Genomic DNA, 21,690 nt, shown 5'->3' on the forward strand with positions numbered 1-21,690 from the left:
CTACATTACAAGTCATTATCAGAGACTGCATACAGAATAGTAGAGAACAAAACCTGATCAAATTTTTAAATGTCACCGTTTTTAAAATGGCCTCAGTGCTAGAACCGCAACACAGGTGTGTATGCTGTGCACTACATGGACAGAAATGCAGGAGGCCTACCAGTGGCTCGTTGCTTTTTACAAGCTGGACTATCTTAATGGTCTCTTCATCCTCTTCAGCCTCATAAATTGCCTCTGTGAGCGATGGCAGAAATTCCTTTTTTGCTATAATATCATGGGCCTCAAACAAAGCCTGTTGAATAGAAAGTAATTACAGATACAACAACCACTTAATGTGAATCAACACAACACCCAAGAGAACATAGAAAACGAAGCACCCCACCAAAGCAAAATTTAAAAGTCAACAAAAGGTACACCCCCCGTCAAAAGTATACGGCCCAAAGGGTTTGTTTATGAGGCCTGCTGCCTGCATCATTATGCATGCTCAGCGACCGTAACCTCTCAAAAGAGGAATTGCATTGCATCCTAATCTCTCCCAAGCTTTGAAGTGCTAGATATGCTAGGGAGCCCCGCTAAACAGCTTAGAAGCAAACCCCCTGGGCTGTATACTTTTGACGGGGACTGTACATCTTTTGCCCTGCTTCTCGCACAGTTATGATGAGCATGATGGCAGCTGGACTACTGCTGAATGCAACATTATTTGACAAATAATCACAACTGGTTCATTCTTTCAAGAATAGCATGCAGCAATGCTACAAATCTGAATGCAGACATCATTTCTCTGCCTGAAGAGGCCACAATAACAATTAATGTAAAACTTCATAATGAAGCGTTGTGTGACCTTGCCACATTCCCTTCTATGAACCCTATGCAAAACCTCAAGACAGCCCCCTTGCACCACAAAAACTTTCCGTGAAGAAAGCTCATCCCTGAACCTGAAATGAAGCGCACTGCTGACATACTCTAGCTTCAGGCAGGTATGTGCATTCTTTCTACATGAATTCGCACATGACAGCTTGCTAACATTACTTTCGAAGTGCTAGCTCTAAGGGCGAAGGTTTTCAGGCAAGGCAGGGTCATGCTTGTAGACGGGAAGTGTCCAATGCGAACACTAAATACGATGACCCCCCACACTTCCTCTGCTGCCGCCCGTATTGTAGAGGAAACAGATTTAAGAGAAAGGTGTGCAAACACCACAGTTAGGCTTCAGAGGGAAAGGAAGAATGCAAGAAACGGTGAAAAAGCAGGAACCAAAGACATAAATCACTCCCAGCACTCTTACAGAAGGGACACCATCAAAAGCCACAACCCTCTTAATTCTTTCGCTACCGCGCCATAGGCCATCGTTCGCATATGATCGATTCAAATCTCCCGCTCAAAAAAGCTAATTTTGGAGCGTCGTGGATGTGCTGCGCCATCTAGTTAGCGAGCTCAACAACTGCTCTTTCTATTGCAGCCTTGGTTTCAGTGTTTTGATATGAGGGGGCGCCGTAAAAAATAAAACTTTGAATGGCCGCAGCAGCGTCAGCCGGAGAAAATGGCGTCCGCGTCGCCGCGCGCTCCTCGAAAGCAAAAGCTGACACCGAGCACGTCGGCCGGTTTCGGTTTCGTTTTTTGCGACGAAAGCAGCGGTTATTAGTCGGGCAACCATGCATAAATGTCGGATTTCGGTTTCGACAGCGAGACTTCGCCTCGGGAGCCTGGAACGTCAGCGCGTACTTGCATGTAAGTTCTGTTTTCGTTCGCTGTGTGTTTTCTGCGGTGCATACGGTTTGTAATTGATGACAGTGGTTTATTTTTGTCCTTCAAGGTCTTGACAACGTATGGCGAAGACAGATTGCCAAATGCTCAAGGTCGCGTCGCGTTTTTCAACCAAGATGACAGCTAGGTGTCCATATCGGCACATCGCTGCGGAGCGGCGCTCGGAGATTCGCTCAACTTCTCGACTTTTTTTTTATGCTCTTCACGGCGGAAATGATGAAGACCGTGAGCGGAAACACCAATAAATATGCATGGATGAAGATTTTCAGCAAATTCGGCATGACGGCTCATGGGAAGACGTGAATCTGTTGGATATTCTGATTTTCATTGGAATCATCATATACATTGGAATTGTTGACCTGCCACAGCTGTATCTCTACTAAAATACCAGAATAATCTATTCTGGCCCTCTGCCATCAAAAATCATTTCTCAAAATTGGTTTTTCGCTTTTTTGTTAGTTTTTTTTTTTTTTTGCACGTAACGGACCCGGATGATTAAGTGGCGGCAGCTTCTATTGGCAAGACTTGGAAAGTGTCCTGGCTTTTGAACCACATCGATAAAACTTATTTCATCGATCCTGATGTTTCAGAGCTTGCCTAAAATGCCAAATTTTATCAGCTGGCTTTCAGGGAGCAGCTCATTCGAGAAAACTTCGGGTATGATGAGGGAAAAGAAGTCCACGACCCCAATCCTCCCATAGAATCCATTCAACACCAACCAAAAAGAATGAAAAAAGAAGAAACTGCAAGCTCGGCTACCAGAGAACAAGGGAGGAACAAAGATAAAACCTTATGTGAACCACTTGTCAGTCTACCTCTGCTTCACATCTTCACCCCTGATTGCTCTTCACAGCGGCACCACAGTCATGACCCCTGACTTGACAGGCCATGGAAAGTGCAGTAAATTTTTGTCATAGCTGAAACTGTGAATAATGACAGCTATAAACATGTGCAACAGTTTGTATATTCCAGTTTTCCTCTAATCAAGTTCGGGCTTAGTGCAGCCGGTAATTTTTGTTTTTGCTGTATACTTTTTTGTATTTTTATCAAATTTCACAAATAAATGTTCATTTACTTTTGCACACGCAACTCTTCTGTTTATTTCATTCAGAAGTGTAACTAATAAGCTACAATTTGATGCATTGCAATATGTGCTGGGTGTATTAGTTCTTGTGAAAAAAATTTTTCTTTCAGTAAACTCCAAATTGTGCATTTTTCCGTGGTAGCGAAAGAGTTAATGACCACCAAATCAGCAGGGACCTGAGGGGAAGCGGCCACCACCATAAAGCTATGAGTGGGAGACATGCCGACTGTGTCGCGCCATCCTCGAAAGTAGAACTGTATACACAGCCAGACCAGTGTGTGGCAGACCCAGAGATGGGGGGGGGGGGGGGGGGCAGAGAAGGAGCACGGAAAGAAGCTATTCGCAACTTCTCCAGAACATACAATTTCTCAGCTATTTCCCTGCTATCTTCAGTTCCCAGTCACTGGCTTTGGCGGAATTCAGATGCACCAAGAACGGCAAGCTAGGAGGAAGTCTGACACAGGCATGATTGTCAAATCATTCCTCGGATGATAAGGCCGCGACTCTCACCATAGACAATGAATTAATGGCATCGAGGAAGAATAAATGGGACTGAAACGTAATTGTGTCTCCACAGCTAGCACTCATTATCTGCATTACTATGTGTTCAATTGCCATTGATTTGTTATTTCAGCTGCAAGGGTGCTGGCAAAGTATCATGAATCTTCCAATGTGTAGCAAGTACACATGGGAACACACAGATATCTACTGAATCTAGTCAACATCAGCACAGCAACCAATCTTAGTCACAAGGTTGGGTCACACCGATTTCGAAGAATTCTCGGCAAACAGGAAGCTGATTTCACAAAGGCTCCTTTTGAGAGCTATACAAACATAAACCACAAACAAGTGAGCCTAGCTATGTGCAATGCACACACACACAAGTAATATAACCAAAAGAAAAGAAAGGTGAAAGTTCTTGCACACCTTGACATGTGGGGAAGATATCAAGGCGCTCAGTTCCTTGGCCTCTGGCTCCGTACATCTTTGGAGGGCATGTAACACCTGAATGGTTAAATAACATATATGTTGCGTGGGTATCATGCTTGGGCCTGAGAATACAACACAACATGCCAATGCATCAAGCATTACTTTTTCGGCAGTGAGAGAGGCATCGCAGCTTGAAGGAGCAATTCCTTGGTTGCTGAAGCTGACAATCTTGGAGTGTATCTATAGAGAAAACACAGTTTCTATATTATAATTCAACAGCATGAGGTTTAATTATGGTATTAACAATACAAATACAATGAAGGTCATACAACATAGTCACACTATAACGTACTGAACAAACAAGGAACTCTGCTGGCATGCTGACCTATTGTAATGGAACGCGCAGAGTTATTGAACATATTCAGAACATAACACAGTTTCGAATCAAGCATTTTTTAAATCTATAGGCTACACTGAGCAAGAAAATTGCAACACCACTTCTAAATGTTGTTTGTTGCGAGGTCCCGTAAAATTATTCACTTGCGGCTTTGTATTCAAACACTACTGGCATGGTCATAAGCATAAAAAAATAAGATAAATTTTCTTAGCCTAGGAACAACCTTCAATGTATCCATTCAATGAGACAAGCAGTGGGCATACTTCAATAAATATTTTGACATAAATTCTGGTACATCTTACACCACTGCATACATCATAATTTCTGTTGATGAACCAGCCCTGACTCATCGCTGCCATGGGCTACTGAGATTAGCCTAGTGGATTAGGCTGAGGACCTAGAGACATAACTACTTGGGTCCACGAAAAGCACCGCCTGCCGCTTTCGGGCCAGTCCATCAGCTCTAATGCCTAACCAAAGCCCGATTCCGGCCTGTATAAGGTAAAAATAAGACCCCTGGTGCACATAGATCCAGCTTATGCAACGTTAGCATTTGTACTAGAGGGCACTTATGACCATATTAACTTTGCTTCTGTATCAGTTGACTGCAAATGAATGTAAGCAGGAGAATGTACAAGCATACAGAGAAAAACCCTCAAACTTTTTGCCTTCCCCTGGAGTAAAGAAGTGATGACACCTGTACTGCACCCCACACGTACACCCACTTCCATCACCATCTGGATAACGTGCTCTTTATGGACAGCAAGAAAATGTAGCAGCTTCTGGTCACAACGTACCACGCCGACACTTATGGCAATGCCCTTTGCTTCCAGAGACAGTCCTTTACAAAGCTACCGCTGTAGAAGATCTGGGGTTTATTCAACTCATGCCAAGCCACAGATAGTCGGCAGTTCTAAAACCCTTCAAAATTTCAAACTTCCCTACTCTATGAATCTCCTGTGGCCAAGACATCTGCTATTCCTTCCATACTTCACTTTACTGAGATGTGAGGAAGCATCTAAACATACGGATAGGACTCGTCTGTTCAGAGACTCTGCAGCAGTAACAGACTCTGATCTGAACATAGGATGCTCAAGGGCTTCCACTAAACAGAATGAGTTAAAATAGCAACAGAACTTTTGATTTTTTATTTGTCATAACCAAGGGGTTACGTTACAAAATGAAACACCTCCTCATAGACAGTGCACGAGAGTAGCCCGCAGCCCACAACCCTGCTGCAAGGAACAAACAAAACACCATTCTCCACTACATCTAAAAGTGTGAGGGCACATGCAAACCAAGACCAAAACACACATTTCCTCTTAACAAAGTTGGCTCTTGTGAGGAGCAGGCTAGACCCAGCTAGAAAGTGGAACTCTTGGCCATATGGAGCATGGAACTTGGCTAAGGAAGCCAGGATACACACAAGAACACAGCCTATGGCTCACATGCGGTGTGAGCAAAAGGCGCATTGTGTCTGGTGGCAGACCCAGCACTTATCCGCACAGACTGACTGGCCCTTATGCCTCTGCTTACTTTTTATTCATGAAGCTCCACCTTTTCTTTTATATCAAATGAATGCACTGAGACTTCTGCACACTTCTCTATGCAAGAAACATGGTAAAAACTTAAAACAAAGAACCTGCATGTATTGGAACCCATGAATAACACAAATCCATGTTTCCACACTACAATACTCTTCCGTTCCCACACCTCCGAAGAAAAAAATAATAAGAAAATAAATAGGGCAAAGTAAGGGCTGCCATTGAGCACATTTTAAAAGGAGCCAAAACTTGAGCTAAAGGTAGTCAAAAATAGCCATGCCATTTAACCTTAGCCAAACAGAACAGAAGCGACATTATGAATACAGTTGTTAATAAGGTTATTAAGGAACAGTAAATAATAGCACCCTAGCATAACAGAGCAAAATTCTGGCCCATTGCTTGGTCTTCAAGCGACATGTACTTAGCAAATAAATTAATTATTAAATGCTCAGTGCACGTAGATAGTGATCTCGCAAGAGCAATTTTGTCACATTCTAGTTAACAATTCAGTAGGACACTGAAACTGTTTTGCCTTGAAGAAATAGATCAAACTTGATTCATGCAAATACCATTAGACAGTCCAGCTTCATTTTGTTTCGCGTCTGTTTTTTTTGTCAAGTTCACACAGGAGAACACATACTCAGCATCAACAATAGAACTGGTCAATGTGCCGTGTGCCAGGTGAAGAAAAACACATTTGTCACAAATGTCTTTGCACGATCCCGCTGAATGCCATAAACTAAAGCGTAATCTGTGATCAAGTGCACACTAATTGTTTGTAGTTGCCGTATTTTGGACTCCAGCTAGATGGAGGAACATCCAAAAATTACAGCTGCAGCTTCAGTATGCCTTCATGGCTATTCGCGCCTTCTGTGTCATCAGGATTGACGACAGTCAGCCTCCGAAGTGCAGAGAAGGCATTTGGAAGCCGCTGCACGAGTTTAATCACCCTTTGCCAGAAGCACTGAAAACAGCACTCTCTCATGGCCCCTTACTCTAGTGAAGTCTTTTCTCTGAAGATGTCACCTTCTTTAGAGTCATGCCGCGCGTGCATGTAGGCTCCCTAGCTGCGCGTAGGAGTGCCTCAATGTGCGACATCAACGTCAGTAAAGATGGTGCAATTAAAAAAATAGAGTGGGTAGTAAACACCTAAACAGAACTTCAAAGTAGCCAGTGGCCAATTTGGTGCAAGTAGCCACCACAGCCACCTTGGACCAAGCTATATCACTGACTCATCTGTCAGCTTAAATAGCCCTGAAAAATAGATCTGGTGCTTCCTGTCCTTGCCATATAGATGACTGAAGGTGTATAGACACCAAATTTTGGTTGCATGTTTTCTTCTTTGTTATGGTGCGCAAAATTTTAATATTCATGGATCACCACGTGGCATTCAGCTATGGCCGCTGAATAATTTACAAATGAATTTCTTCTTTCATCTGTTTTGGTTTCGGTTTCAACAGCTGAACGATGGCTATGATGTCAAAGGCCAGTAAAGATCATGTGAGGCATGAAAAAAAAAAAGCTGCAATATAACAGCTGCTCCTTCATTTGTTGCGGTTCTGGCTCTTAGGCAGACTAGTTTTAGCGTGGAGTGAATTAAAATGACGACGCAGCATTATATTGCAGTTTTTTTCTTGCCTCACATGACCTTTACTGGCCTCTCCAGTCATAGCCATAGTTAAGTTGTTGAAACCGAAACAGATGAAAGAAGGAATTCAATTTTACATTACTTAGCTGCTGTAGGCAAACGTGTTGTGTTATGTTGCATTTTATGGCACATAGGCAGCTAAGGCCATCATGCATCAAGCTCAAGGTATAGAATAATACCCCTGCCACATGGAAATGTCATTCACATCGAATGACGTTCGTTCAAAAAGACATTATATTGCTGCTACACGAGAAAATATAATGTAATTTGATGAAAATGACATTAAGTATCGAATGAGTTTACAGAACTCATTATCCAGCGATCTCCGAGCTAATGTGTTACACCGAAAAAAAATTCAAAACCGTCACAAGCACTGTAATATTTCCGTGTCCGCATAATTGTGTGGTCATTCATTTATGTATATAAAAATGCCAAATACCACTGAAAAAAAAATTCAGGGGGAAGTCTAAAGTGCGTAGAGGCGAAAGCGTTTTCCACACCACTTTGCCTATGTGACACTGGTGACGTCACCACTGGATGACATCACACATAATTGATGACGAAGTAATGACAAATGACTAATTAATGACTAATTATTGATTAATCACTAAGCGCTAATTGACTGCTAATTAATGGCGCTTAAGCTTCGCCTTTAGGAGTGGAACGCGACAGCGTGTTGTAGCGCTGCCAGGGAGTCCACGGAACACCACCATCCGTTCGGCGCAATGCCTTGCCCTTTGAACGCAACGCTTTTTGAGTAAAGGAAATGGCGCTGTAATTCTCAGTCATCTCGGTGGACACCTTAACTGCACCGTACAGGAAGGGAGGAAGTGGCAGTGAAAGAAGAAAGAGGGGCCATAATGAAGAAACTGAAAATTGTATTTGAGGAAAGAATTGCGCAGTAACTGTCTCACTTATCTCGGTGGACACCCGTCAAAACGCGGACACATCTGTCGACACGGCTGCCGACACGGACGCAGACACGGACGCAGACACTGACGCAGACACAGCTGCCGACACGGACTGCTAACGACAGCATGAGGCATTAAAGGCTTTCGCCTTAAAAACTCACTCTCGCTACCAGCCTTGCGTGGTTAACGTTGACAACATGGCGGCGCCCTGCCCACCCGCTTCGAACCAAATACTGCGCCGCCGCGGCATTTTTCGACGCGATAGCTTGCTCTAAACTGCTGTATTCACTTTTATTTTCTGCTTTCTTATTCCTCCTATGCACGGCGTACACTGTCATCACAGCAACGACCCCGGGTGAAGTATTTCTCCAACTATGCACTAGAATCTACATTTTCATTTGATCCATTGATTTACACTTTAAAAAAAACAAAGCATTCGAATGCATCCATTACTGACGTTAATAAAAGAGAAAAACGTTTCTTCGGCACACAGTTCAGGAGCTTTGACTTGCTGTCACTAGATGGCACCACAGTATGTAATGTTTCTCGTGCGCTACGCTAGCCACTCCCAACCACCGTGCTCCCAACTAAACTAAAACTGTCGTTGTGCGGACAGGCGGTACTGCATGTAAGGTGCACCCATAGTGCCCGTAGCGTGCGCAAACCTTTTGCGGACACACAGCTAATACTGTTGAATTACACCATAGAGATCATTTCACAAAATGACGCCCACCATTTGCCTGCCGCCGCTGGCTGAGCTTTGGCTTGGCATGGACTCGTGGTGGATAGCAGTGATCAACACATTATTGAAATGAGGATTAGGATTTTAAAATCGGTTTCTATTAACAAAGCAATACTTTTGGCAACGTATTGAAGCATACATCGAAATTTTTGTATGCTGCACTCTTTTTCCATCGCAATCGCCATCATTTGCAAATGACATTAGTTTTGGCCGTGTAGCAGCGCGCAGAAAAAATGACATTAACTCAAACAAATGTCCTTCGATGAGAATGACATTAAATTTGCCATGTGGCAGGGGTATTAGTTTCCTGTAGAATGTTTACAAATATGAAATATTATAGATGGTGTAGATAGCCTAAAAGATTGTACTGTCTAGTAATAACAGAGGAGAAGAAATTTGGAAATGGCTAATTATAAAAGCCTTAAAAAGATCAGGTAGCCTCAGTGGCTATCCTTGGCTGGGCAAGGATCCTGAGGCTCATCCAATCAAATAAAAACCTAAGCCTTCTTCTCAAGAATGAGAAAGTGGCTGAGGTGTATCATGCAATAAAGCGAGCCAGTGGTTCAACATTTACAGTTTTTCAAGTACGCCTGCTTCTTTTAAAAAGCTAAAAATGGTAGGTATGTTAACGATGGCATTATCATCTAAGGGCAGTGTTGGATGAAAAGGAATGAATTCATTATAAAATTGAGTGTTGTACTTTGTTCTTAGTTTTTCCAGTTTCAAACAAGAGAATAAAATATGGTTAGCCATAAATTCATCTCCGCATTCTTCGTAAACAGGTTTGTCTTATTCATCTCCGCATTCTTCGTAAACAGGTTTGTCTTGTTTTGTTAACAGGAAGTTGTGTGCAAGGTGTGTGTGGCCTATTCGGAGATGGCATAAGATCACTTCCTTGAAACATTTTTGGTGCACACACAACTTAAATTCACCTAAAACCGGTTTTACCCGTAGGTTATTATTTACTTCACTGTTCCAAGCTGACTGCCATTTTTTTCCTTTCTATTGATTTCATGCAATCATTAAACGGTATATTTACTTTTTCTACTTCCTTGCCAAGAGCTTTAGCAGCACACAAATCTGCTCTCTCGTTGCCTTTTATTCTGACCCAACTCGGGACCCAGCAGAGTTAAGTTTTGTCCTCGAGCTGTCGCTGTTATGTTGTGTATGATGTCACCAAGTATAGGAGTGATTGCGTTTCCAGAGTGGAGAACTGTAAGTACACTTAAGGAGTCTGTTTAAATAATACTGTTTGGGAGGTTCTCGTTTACTATATTTTCTATCCCACACACCAGGAGACTCCGGGAAAGGGAGTGGTATGAGGATCATGCTCAGGCGACTAAGCAACACTGTGATTTTTAGGCTATCCCAAGACACCAAAGAGCCTTGCCTGCCTGGAACAGGGACAGAGGCATTTGGGAGAGCACGGTCTCTGGTGCCTGGGAGGCACCGCAGGTAGTATGGTGTATACGTTCGTTTTTTGACAAGCGGAGCAGTTGGCCTCTGGACACCGAATGACAAGCAACTCACTAGCCGGACTGCTCGATTGTCCTAAAGAGTGTAGCACTGATGTGGTCATTAGGCACCTAACTGGAATAAATTCAGTTTATTAGTCAAGCTTGATTTGTCAAGCTTGACTAATCAATCAAGCTTGATTTGTAATTAGAGTTATGGACAACGGCTGCTACACAACTCAAGAATGACTGCCTGGTCTGAGCTCAGATGAAGCCTGAAGCTTCCTTGTCCAGCCCTGGCTCAAGAGCCCCAGCATTGCACTCCAGCTAACATATAAGACTCAGCATAGGACATACATGGACCAATGCTTGGAGGGCTTTGTTTTGGAGCAGAGCAGCAAGGAAGGCACGGTCTTCGTCACCACTGTGAGCTTTCTGGCACACCTGCTCCAAGGAAGCCAGAAGCCTCTGCAGGGCTGTCAAGAGGAAAAAAAAAATGTGTCAGCACTGCTGTTTGTCAACCAAAAGCAGCTTCCAGTGCATGCTTCCCAGATAAACCAGTCAACACAGAGCAAAAGAACAATACATGTGAACAGGAGTGTCTAACCTTCTCAGATTAGATTTTGTTAAAAATCTACAATGTTTATAGTTCATTGAATTTACAACGTTATGTCTCTCATCACACAAGTGTCTATGCATGGGCTTCATTCCCTTTTCTCAACTTTTGTGCCCCACGCACAAGAAATGAAAACACCTTCAAACCGACCCTTCCCAGGGTAGAAAAGGGGGGCCAAGAACAATCATGTCACAAATTAAACTATAACTTCAATTGTTTTCAGCTGTTCTTGGGTTTTAATATATTGTAATATATGTCATTTCCTGTTTTTACTGTGCTTACACCCAAATCTGTCTGCATTACAAGAACTTACAAGCCAATGAAGTCTTTGAGGCTTGTGTGAGCGCAGTTTTGTTCGTTCAGCACATCAGCACACACATGCCCATGTGTGAAATTAAGTGCACCACAAGAGGTCAACACAGACAGAAAATTGTCACATTCAAAAAATAACAGAAGCAAGCATGACTGCTACACTAGCGTGGCTGATGTGTCAGCATGTTAAATCTGTGGCTTTGCATGCCTGCTTTCATGTCGTTTTTACTTTATATGAGCACATATAGCAGGCTGTGTCACACAACATGCATTTGTCTGAAGTCAGCACCCTGGGTTCACGTTAAAGCAGAAAGGCGGGCAAGTGGGTGACTGAAATTTGAAACACTGTACCAGCATCAAGGACAGAGACATAGAAGGAGCAGACAGGACAACCAGGGTCAGGTGATTACCCTGTCTGCTTCACTGTCCTTTATGCTGGCACAATGTTAAGAAAATTTTGGTTCATATTTATTTGCCCCTCATCCCATCATACTGTGCATCCTTACAGACATATTATGCAATAAACCAACTGCACCCATGTGCGCAAATGACGCTACCCAAAGAGGTAGGACTGTTTTTTCCTGAATGTGCAAACATGCAAAAATTAAAATTATTTCTGAATTTTCAATAAAATAAATTGATTTACATGTCGTGTCCATATTTTTCGGGAATGTTTTCTGACAATTATTTAGAAATGTACAGCAGCGGCTATACTCTGTAAAGATCCAAAATCCATTTCAAATCCATTTGGTCTTCTAACATTGGTCACTACATCTGTGGGAAGCAGCCCGATCATTGGTTGGTTGGCGACTGGACCTCATCACTGGCTGTATGTCTCAGCCAATGACAGCCAATACTGGTGATATCTATCAGGTTTAAACTAAAGGAGTGTCTGCTAAACGAATTACACACTTTGTCTGCTCTTTGTGCATACCTGCTTCCAGATATGGTAATTAAATCTAGTTTGACAACCTGACTACCATAAAATTCTAAGGAGGGGGGGGGGGGGGGGGGGGGGCACTTTTCAGGAATGGCGCGGAAATGTGAAATTAGTAGTGAAGTTGGCGGGGGGGGGGGGGAGCTCTTGCAAGGGCAAGGGCGCTTGCTCGGAATTTTATGGTAAATATGGTGTATACATGCAACCAACCAAGATGATATTAGGAAGAAATTCAACTTAGACACCCCCACGAGTTGCAAAATTCAATAGCCACACAAAGCCATCCTGACATGGCGAATATCCCATTAAATCACAACGTAACCATGTCCAGAAAGGTCTATTCTGCACAAAGACTAATAATTAACCAATTTTTAGTTGCTAAACCCAAAGGAGTGGCTTGCAGCATGCCATAAAGGAAGGCTATGGATTAGTTCTGAACACGACGAGTTCTAGCATGACTAAGAATTTCAGTGAAGACGCATTTTTTCATTTGACCCCCCATCAGAATGGGGCAGCTCCGGATGGGCCAAAAACTGTGGTCTTATGATTAGAACAGACCACTACAGCCCCTAAGTGCCAACGGCGAGTTCTATAAAAAAAAGCTGTTTGGCAATTCTTATTCCTTCAACAGCAATTAAAAAAAAACATGTATGCTTCACTTCATGAACTTATTGATGCACTATCCACTTCTACAAAGAAAAGCTAATTGAAAAATGCTGGAACAATAAAGAGAATACCCATTGTCTAGAAAGGGTAACTTTTTTCATTGGTTCAGAACTAGTGAAGAGGTTAGAGATTCCTACTTTTACAAAACAAAAATAAACTAGAAGTGATGCTGGAGTACAGTTTTGTGTTTTTGCACTGGTGACTTGTTGCACTCAGTGCACAATGGGCAGTTTGCTATTATACCTTACGAAAGCTTAAGCAAACCGTTAAGGATCAACTGTTAAGGATCATAAGACATCATCAAATAAGTCAATTACAAATATAATGCTTCTATTTACTAAGTCTCCCTTAACTGCACTTACTAAAATACCACTTGGCTGCAGGCTTATCCACAAAAGCAAGTTGGCTGAAAGCACAGTTCTCTCTCATGAGAGCCTCTATAAAAAGGCAGTGTTGCATAAAAACCCACAAATCGACATACAGCTGCAAATAGCATGTCATGAAGGCAAGCTGCGAAATCCCATCAAAAATCAGAAAGCTAGAATGCCATGCTCATACCTACTTTTTCCAATTTATCCTAGAAAGCATATTTCAAAGAAAGATTAATCTTCTTTCCTCACAGTACTAAAAAACATAGCATATGAGACATCTAAAAATAGATGGTATGATGCGATATGTGGGGGTTTAACATCAGTTTTATACATGGGCTATGAGACGTCACAGAGGAGGGCTCAGGATTATCTCGATCACCTGAGGTTCTTTTGACGTCAGCCGACGTTGCACAGCACATGGGCATTTTTTTTACATTTAACCTTCATCAAGATGTGTCCACCACAGTGAGGATTCCATACCGCAACCTAGAGTTGGCAGCTCAATTTGGACCACTAGTTCACAACTCTACATACTCTCCAGCAATGGGCAATAAAGTTGCCTCAATTAACAATTACAGTCTCGGAGAATGTAGCACAAAAAACAGGAGGAAGGACGAAGACACTAGACAAATATAAATGAGTCTAGTAGCTCAGTCTTTTGTCCTGTTTTTTGCAGCGCATTCACCGAGACATGTCAAACCACAAAGTCCACTTCACCACATTAAAGCAAATATCAATGGCAAACCTTATATGTGGCACTAGATTTTCCAGCGGCTGCAGCAATCAAGTGGGCTGCCATTAATGTGAATTAACTCAGTAGATATTAGCCAGTGCTTGTGCTTAAAACAATATAATAAACAATAAAAAATAGGATAACTATATAGGATAACTATAAAGAAAGCAATGAACATCTGACAACAGCAATCTACTGTGGCCTTTACTTATATGGGTTCATATTTCTTGTAGTATTGCACTGATCATCATGCAGCAGACATACCTTGGTCATTATGAGTTCCATTGTGTTTACCTCCTACAGCCATTCCCTTGGATGGCAGCAAATCATCCTTACTGAAAAAATAGAGCATAGATACTACTCAACACAAACAGGGATCCCAAAGAGACACTCAATCTAGCAAAGCAAGCAATAGTGTTTCTCTGCTTTCAGCATCATAATCCTTGTGCACCACAACAATTATACTAAAACATAGCCTGAAAAGCCTAGGCAATGCCTCAAGGCAAACCTGGTGTGGCAAAAACAGCCGAAGCAAGGGAGCCAGGGGAACATCTTTGGAGAATCCAAGAGGCACAAAACACTACTGAAATGAGCACGCTCAAATCTGGCCCACACCACCAGAGGATGAGGCCAACCACAGGAGCAACTGGTTGAATTCAGTGGGTGCGCACCCCACTGGCAGCTTCCCAAAGCTAAATCTGTCGAATGCCAGCTGCAATGCCACCTTCACAAGGGCTGTGCTGTGCGTGCATTAGTGGTTTGTTCAAATGCCTACTCAAGTCTCCACAGCATGGGTAGAAATGCCTTTCAGCACCCCTCACATGTCCAGGACACCCCCACCAGATAGCGAAAATAAAGTATTAGTATTATAAAATGACCATTTTGAATACCTTGACAAGGCTCCCTTAATCACAGAGTCAACGTCAAACAGTCACGACATTTACTAGTCCGCGCTGACAGCAATGAGCATTAACACTGATTTATTTACGACTGCTGACAGCCGAAACTCTGTAATCTCGAGCCAAATATACAACGCTGCGAACACTAGTTTATGTAATCCCTTCACGATTGCCTCGCATTCACCAGTACTCCCGCTTTCAATCTTGTCTACTTATGAATATTTAGCGCGACAGTGGTTAACTGTAGCTACTCGGTGAAACCGTAAAGCAAACGCAATGACGACCACAAGGATGAAGCGTCATGCCAATTTAACAGTACGGTACCAAATCATTTCCGTTTAAGCAATGCAAGTTCTGCAGCTGTAAAAATACAAAACACCTCACCTTAAAAAGGTCTCACGGGCACAACTAGATGCGAGTGGGCGTCATCGCGTCACGTCACTGCAAAGAAATACGCATGAAGCACGGCGCAGTCAGGCGTGGTCAATATCGTGCAACACACGCGTGTCTGTACCCCGACGCTCTGCTTCTACGCTGCATCAAGATGTAGTGCAGCACATCGTACTGCTCCGCATACCTCACACTACAATGAACGAACGCTTCTGGTTTAGTTGGAAGTAATTCATTTACTTTTTCGCTCCCAAAGGAGCCCGACTATCGATACAGGAAGTTGTGTATAAAGCGCAAAACAAGACTCTCTTTAAGGATCATCAAAGATTGAGCGACACTACTAGGCACCAGAGAGGCAGCCAGAAACGCAGGACACAGCTCACTGACGCTAAGCGCTGCACTGAGCCACGGCCAGAAACACTAAGTGTGCTTGAAGATTAGCGTGTATAGCACATAGCCCCTGACACACGAGCTCTAGACGAGCAGATGAATATAACAGGTGCATCACGTCGCTATCTCACCCGTGCTTTCTCCTAACGATGACAGAACCATCGCGCTTTAGCCTCGGGCGCTGCAAAGGGGGATGAGAAAGCGGTGAGAAGGAAGAGCTGTCGAATGGAGCCACGGAGCTTAAAAACAAAACAAGGAAGAGGCCGAACCGCTGAACCACGGGCAGAGCGGCAGAGAGACACTAGTTTCAAAGCTTTCCGCGAAGTGGTGCGGCGATCTTTGCAGTGAAGCGCGCGAGTTTTGAAATGACCCTTGCGCGTGTGGCACGTCATGCCTAGGCAAATTACTGGAGCATGTCATCCTCAACAGGCTCCAAAACTATGCGGAGGACATGAACCTCCGACATGAAACAAGGTTAGGATTCGGGGCCCAACTATTTACCTAGGACATACTCTTGCAGCTTAACAAGGACATAATTGAAGCTGATGAGGGAACAGGAACGAAAGCAGTATTGGGTTTATACCGTATTAAAGCTTTCAACAACGTCACCCACAAAGCCATTTTGACAAACTTGTCAGAAATCAACCCCGGAGAAAGGTCGTACAATTACATCCGATCCTTCCTCACTAACAGAACAGCAGTGATAACGGTCAGAACAATAGAGTCTGCCCCAATCACACTAAGAAGCAAAGGAACACCACAGGGCTCTGGCCTCTGTCCTGTCCCTTTCTTCTTCTTCTTCACCTCTTTATAATGGCACATACCCACGTGGGGGGATTGGCCAAGGTGTAGTGGTATACATAAGAAAATTTTCATAGGATTAAACGTGAATTTTGAAAAATGTATTCATGAAAAACGACAGAAGAATATTTGAAGTGAAATAACAACGAACATTTTGGCGAGAATAATAATAATTAAAAAAACAAAAAAACAAAAAAAACTCCGAGACTTTTAAAGGAGTTAGCAAATCAACCTACCAGTTGCAATTATGTAATCATGGAGATTCCCACAAATTGAACTCAAAGCAAATCCTTTGGCGCTCGCTCCGAACGATAACAACACTGGCATAGATAACGGGAGCCCTAACCTGGAGAAAGGGACCTCCAGGTAAATCTTTCTCTGAAGTGCGTACTTTGGACAGTAGAGCAGGAAATGGTCCACAGATTCAACGACCCCGCATGAGTCACATAGGTTTGTCGGAAACCACCCACATCTGCATAGGTATAAATTTAAACTGGGAATCCTGCACCGCAGTCGCGTCATTGATACCTCACACTGCCTGGTTTTACACGAATGGACGTTCCATTTATACGCTAAGTGCTGATAATCAGCAGTGTTTAGTAGGGGATCGCGTAACCTGGCTGATATGTGTTGGAACCGCTGAAACCTGGAGATCGCCAGCAGACTGAAATTCGGGACGGGATGCGTTACTGGCCCGTCAAGAGCTGACCTTGCTAAATAATCAGCCACCTCGTTGGAATGAATGCCTGCATGACCAGGAACCCAGACAAAACGGACCTCCTTTAAAGTGGACGGGACAAAAAATCGCAGGAAACGGCACAAAAAATCTTTTTGGGAAGTTTCAAGGGAGACTAAAACTGACAAACAATCAGCCAGGATGATAACCTGAGATACATGACACGGAATTTTGTGCAGGGCCATTCCAAGAGCCAAAAATTCCGCAAAGAACATGGGGATATAATCTGGGATGCGGACAGAATAGCTCCATGCCAAATCCTGCGAAAAGATGCCAACTGCAGCTTTTTGGCCGCTGACGGAGGCATCAGTAGAAAGCACCACATGATGGGGGAATTCCGCTATATGACCAGAAAGAATGTCGTTTAAAATGTTTGTGGGCATGTGTTTAGCATGAGATGGGAAGATGTGGTCAAAATGGAATTCCACTGCTGCCGGCGTGTCGTCAACCCACTGCAAAGAACTGAGATCAACACCAATCGGGGTTAAAAGTTTCTGCGTTAAGGTAATTTGTGGCATTTGATATCGTGGCCAATGATGGTAAAAAAATAAGGCCTGCTGAGACACAAAAATAGGAGTACTGACATTAGTCATCGGGTCCAACGACCTGAGGAAAGTTCGCACCGTGAGTATTTGAAAGCGGGAAATTAAATCGGGCATACTGGCTTCGAGATAAAGCAGGGCGTTTGAAACTGATTTTGGGAGACCAAGGCAGAGACTTAGAGCACGCCTTTCCAGTAAGATTAAGGGTTGGACCTTGTAGTTTGCGCTACCAGAGAACAAAATGCAACCAAATTCAAGTATAGGTCTTACATAAGCTTTATAAAGTAACAATAATGTGTCGCGGCGCATCCCAAACCTTTTATTGGCGATTCGTGTCAGCCGGCCTAGAGCGCGTTCTCCTTTACGCACGTTGTTCTTGATATGAAGGCTCCAATCTAAGGTTGGATGGTAAGTAACACCTAGATATGTAACAGATTCCACTTGTGGAATCAGATTAGAGTGATGGGCTAATGATATGTACAAAGGCGTGTCTGGAGGAAATACCAGTGTGCCACATTTGTTAACATTCAGGGATAAATTAATACGGTGCAGCCAAACTCCAAGAGCATCCAAATATCCCTGCAGAATCTGGTAAAGCGAATGGATATCCGTGGCCGAGGCGAAAAAAGCTATGTCATCTGCATACACAAAAACTGTTATATCAGGACGGATGGGGATGTCACTGACCAAAATATTAAAAAGCAGTGGTGATAGTACCGAGCCTTGCGGCACTCCTCTTGATTGATGGTAAGTATTAGAACGTAGGGTACCCTCTGCACAGTAAAAGTATCTGTCCTTTAGAAATTCAGATATCCATGCATAAATGTAGGTTGGAGGATGTAACTGCGCAAGTCTGTCAAGTAAAATAGTATGTTCTACACTATCATAGGCCTTTGCTACATCAAGAGTCACCAAAGCTGAAACTTCTCTTCTGCGTATCGAGAGCCGGATTCTACTCTCTAGATCCACATGCGCGCACCATATAGAGCATCCGCGACGAAAGCCAATCTGTGCTGGGCTAAGGCCATTAACATCCTGAACATGTTTTGTGAGACGGCTGTGCACTACCCTTTCAATTAATTTGACTAAATTTGAAGTTAGTGCAATTGGCCGGATATTATCTAAAACGTACCCTTTACCTACATCTTTCTTCAATAAAATAATTTTCGCTGTCTTCCAAATGTTTGGAATCCATGCATTGTTCAATGAAGTATTGAAAATATCTAAGAGGTTGCTTGTAAAATCCTGGGCTAAAATTTTAATCATACCAACAGTGACACCATCTTGCCCGGGAGCTGCAGGGTGCTTCATTGCCAGGACTGAGAGGAGCTCTGACGCATCAACCTCGGTATAATCTGAAGAGGGTGTGATTGCGCGCAGAGGGACATTTCTTTGAGTCTGGAAACGTATGTATGTTTTGTGAGACGGCTGTGCACTACCCTTTCAATTAATTTGACTAAATTTGAAGTTAGTGCAATTGGCCGAATATTATCTAAAACGTACCCTTTACCTACATCTTTCTTCAATAAAATAATTTTCGCTGTCTTCCAAATGTTTGGAATCCATGCATTGTTCAATGAAGTATTGACAATATCTAAGAGGTTGCTTGTAAAATCCTGGGCTAAAATTTTAATCATACCAACAGTGACACGTCTTGCCCGGGAGCTGCAGGGTGCATCATTGCCAGGACTGAGAGGAGCTCTGACGCATCAACCTCGGTATAATCTGAAGAGGGTGTGATTGCGCGCAGAGGGACATTTCTTTGAGTCTGGAAACGTACCGCTAGTCCCTGAGCAATACTATCCAGGGTTTCCTGAGCCTGTTGGGGTGATAACACTGTTGAAGAAGTAAGGTGAGGGACTGGAGAACTCTTGTTACGTTCCATAAATCTATACAGGGCCTTCCGATTACGAGGATTCGAAAGATAAGTGTTCAAATTTTGGTTATAGTCCTCCTTGGCTTTTGCAATTGTTCTTTTGAAAGATGCAGAGAAAAATTTGTAATTTAACCAATTTGCTGGACTCTGGTTGCAGGATAGCCTCTTCCAGGCCGCTTTTCTGCAACGATAGGCCTTCTCACATTCTTGTGTCCACCAGGGAGACGGCTGTTTATTAGAGACTGCTGCGGGCACAGTGAATATTGCATGGCCTACTGCACTTTGCAAAAATGAAACCACCTGAAACCTCTTCCTCATCAAAATTCCCCCCAAACTGGCAAAAATCCCAGACCTACATCACACGTTCTATACAGATGAAATCACGCTTTGGGTAACCAAAGGATGCGAAGACTACACAGAAGACACTCTCCAAGAAGCAGTGGACGTCATTGAGGCATGCGCATGGGAATCCAGTCTCACTTGTTCTGTGCAAAAATATGAACTCTTCATGACACAACATAAACAAAGAGGTAGGAGAACTATGACTTCCCCCCTGCAAATAAACGTCTATGTCAATGGACAATCCGTCAAAGAGGTACAAACCATCAGAATACTGGGGTTGTATTTACAAACAAATGGAAAGAATAATGACACTCACTAAGCTAAAACGCATGGTAGAAGCAACAGCGCAATTAATCCGCCGAAAAACTAATCAAAGACAAGGGGTGAGGGAAAGAGATTTATGCCGACTAGTGCAGGCCTTTGCGCTAAGCAGGATACTCTATGCCACCACTTAAATTTGCGAAAGCAGAAAAGGAAATAGGATAGCATGATACGGCAGGCCTACAAGGCTGCATTAGGACTCCCATTAAATGCCTCAACCGAAAGGCTCATGAGGTTAGGAATACACAACACCTACAATGAACTGAAAGAAGCCCATTTAATGGCTGAAACAGCGAGATTAGCCAGTTCCAAAACTGGCAGGAGTATTCTTACCAGGCTTGGTATTAACTTTCAACCTAGGAATAAAGACGCTAAAGTAGACTTACCCCGTGACTACAAGACGGCCCTACTAATCAAACCACTCCCCAAAAACATACACTCCATACACCATGAGGGTAGAAGACAAGCATGAGCCAAAGCCTTACATAACAAATACAGACAGTGTGCTGGAACACTTTATGTAGACGTGGCAGAATACAAACATATGAATGCGTTTGCTATTGTGGCTGTGAACGAGAATGGTCACCACTTCGTCTCGGCAACAGTCAGGACAAAATCCTACGAAACGGCAGAAGAGGCCCCTGTAGCCCTCGCCCTAGCGCATACCCAAGAGAGCATCATTCTCAGCGACTCCAAAATGGCTATTAATAATTTTGCGAAAGGGTGAATTAAAACACCTCCCTTAGAATCCTTAACGTCACCGTAAACGCAAGTTTTGGCGGTGGAGTGGACTGACAAAGTCATCGAGGGCTATGTACTCTCGACCACTTAACGTGACCTCTTACCAAGCTCTTTCCGGCGAATAAAATGTTTTACAATCAAAACATGCGGTCGTTGGTTAAGACAGAACTAGACTGGCAGTGACGTCCTAATGGTCAAAAAGTTGTATCGGTAGAAATAGCACGTACCCATGACGGCTAATTGGCAAGGGTTTGGTGAAAAGAGATGGAATTTCTGCAGTCAGTGAAGTCAAGCGTTCAAAGGATCACAGGCTGAGGAACCAAATGCCTTTTTATGCATGATCTGGCATGATTTATTGTTGACAGGCCATCTTTTCTTTTTTTTTTGCTCCAGAGGGAGAGAGAATAAACATTTATTGTGTGAAAGGAGACCAGAGCGGATTGTGGGTGGGGTCATGGGTGTCCGGAAGGGAGGGCAAGGGGGGGGGTATGTGGCTGCCCCCCCCCCCTTCCTGGAATTTCAAATATTTTTTATGCGATAGCAGAA

At 43.3% G+C, this 21,690-nt stretch overlaps 1 protein-coding gene across 4 annotated transcripts in view; it reads right to left on the reverse strand.

The window, feature by feature from the left end:
* The window catches only part of metro (membrane palmitoylated protein 7-like protein metro), a 30,404-nt gene extending 14,058 nt beyond the window's left edge, over nucleotides 1-16,346 (reverse strand). Inside the window, exons 1-7 of one of the 4 annotated variants that reach the window (XM_089578600.1) lie at nucleotides 15,917-16,343; nucleotides 15,390-15,446; nucleotides 14,371-14,441; nucleotides 10,829-10,947; nucleotides 3,938-4,015; nucleotides 3,773-3,850; nucleotides 161-292 (exon numbers count right to left, since the gene is read on the reverse strand). In XM_089578600.1, the coding sequence (XP_089434726.1) occupies nucleotides 161-292; nucleotides 3,773-3,850; nucleotides 3,938-4,015; nucleotides 10,829-10,947; nucleotides 14,371-14,413 (450 nt within the window). In that variant the 5' untranslated portion in view covers nucleotides 14,414-14,441; nucleotides 15,390-15,446; nucleotides 15,917-16,343. Of the gene's footprint in view, nucleotides 1-160; nucleotides 293-3,772; nucleotides 3,851-3,937; nucleotides 4,016-10,828; nucleotides 10,948-14,370; nucleotides 14,442-15,389; nucleotides 15,447-15,743; nucleotides 15,887-15,916 lie in introns of those variants that run through there. The other 3 variants (XM_089578599.1, XM_089578598.1, XM_089578601.1) reach the window with 3 other exon arrangements.
* Between the last annotated feature and the right edge of the window lie 5,344 nt (nucleotides 16,347-21,690).

The sequence above is a fragment of the Amblyomma mixtum genome, chromosome 3 (genome assembly GCF_055824585.1).
Source record: "Amblyomma mixtum isolate Tamu chromosome 3, ASM5582458v1, whole genome shotgun sequence".
Classification (NCBI taxonomy): domain Eukaryota; kingdom Metazoa; phylum Arthropoda; class Arachnida; order Ixodida; family Ixodidae; genus Amblyomma; species Amblyomma mixtum.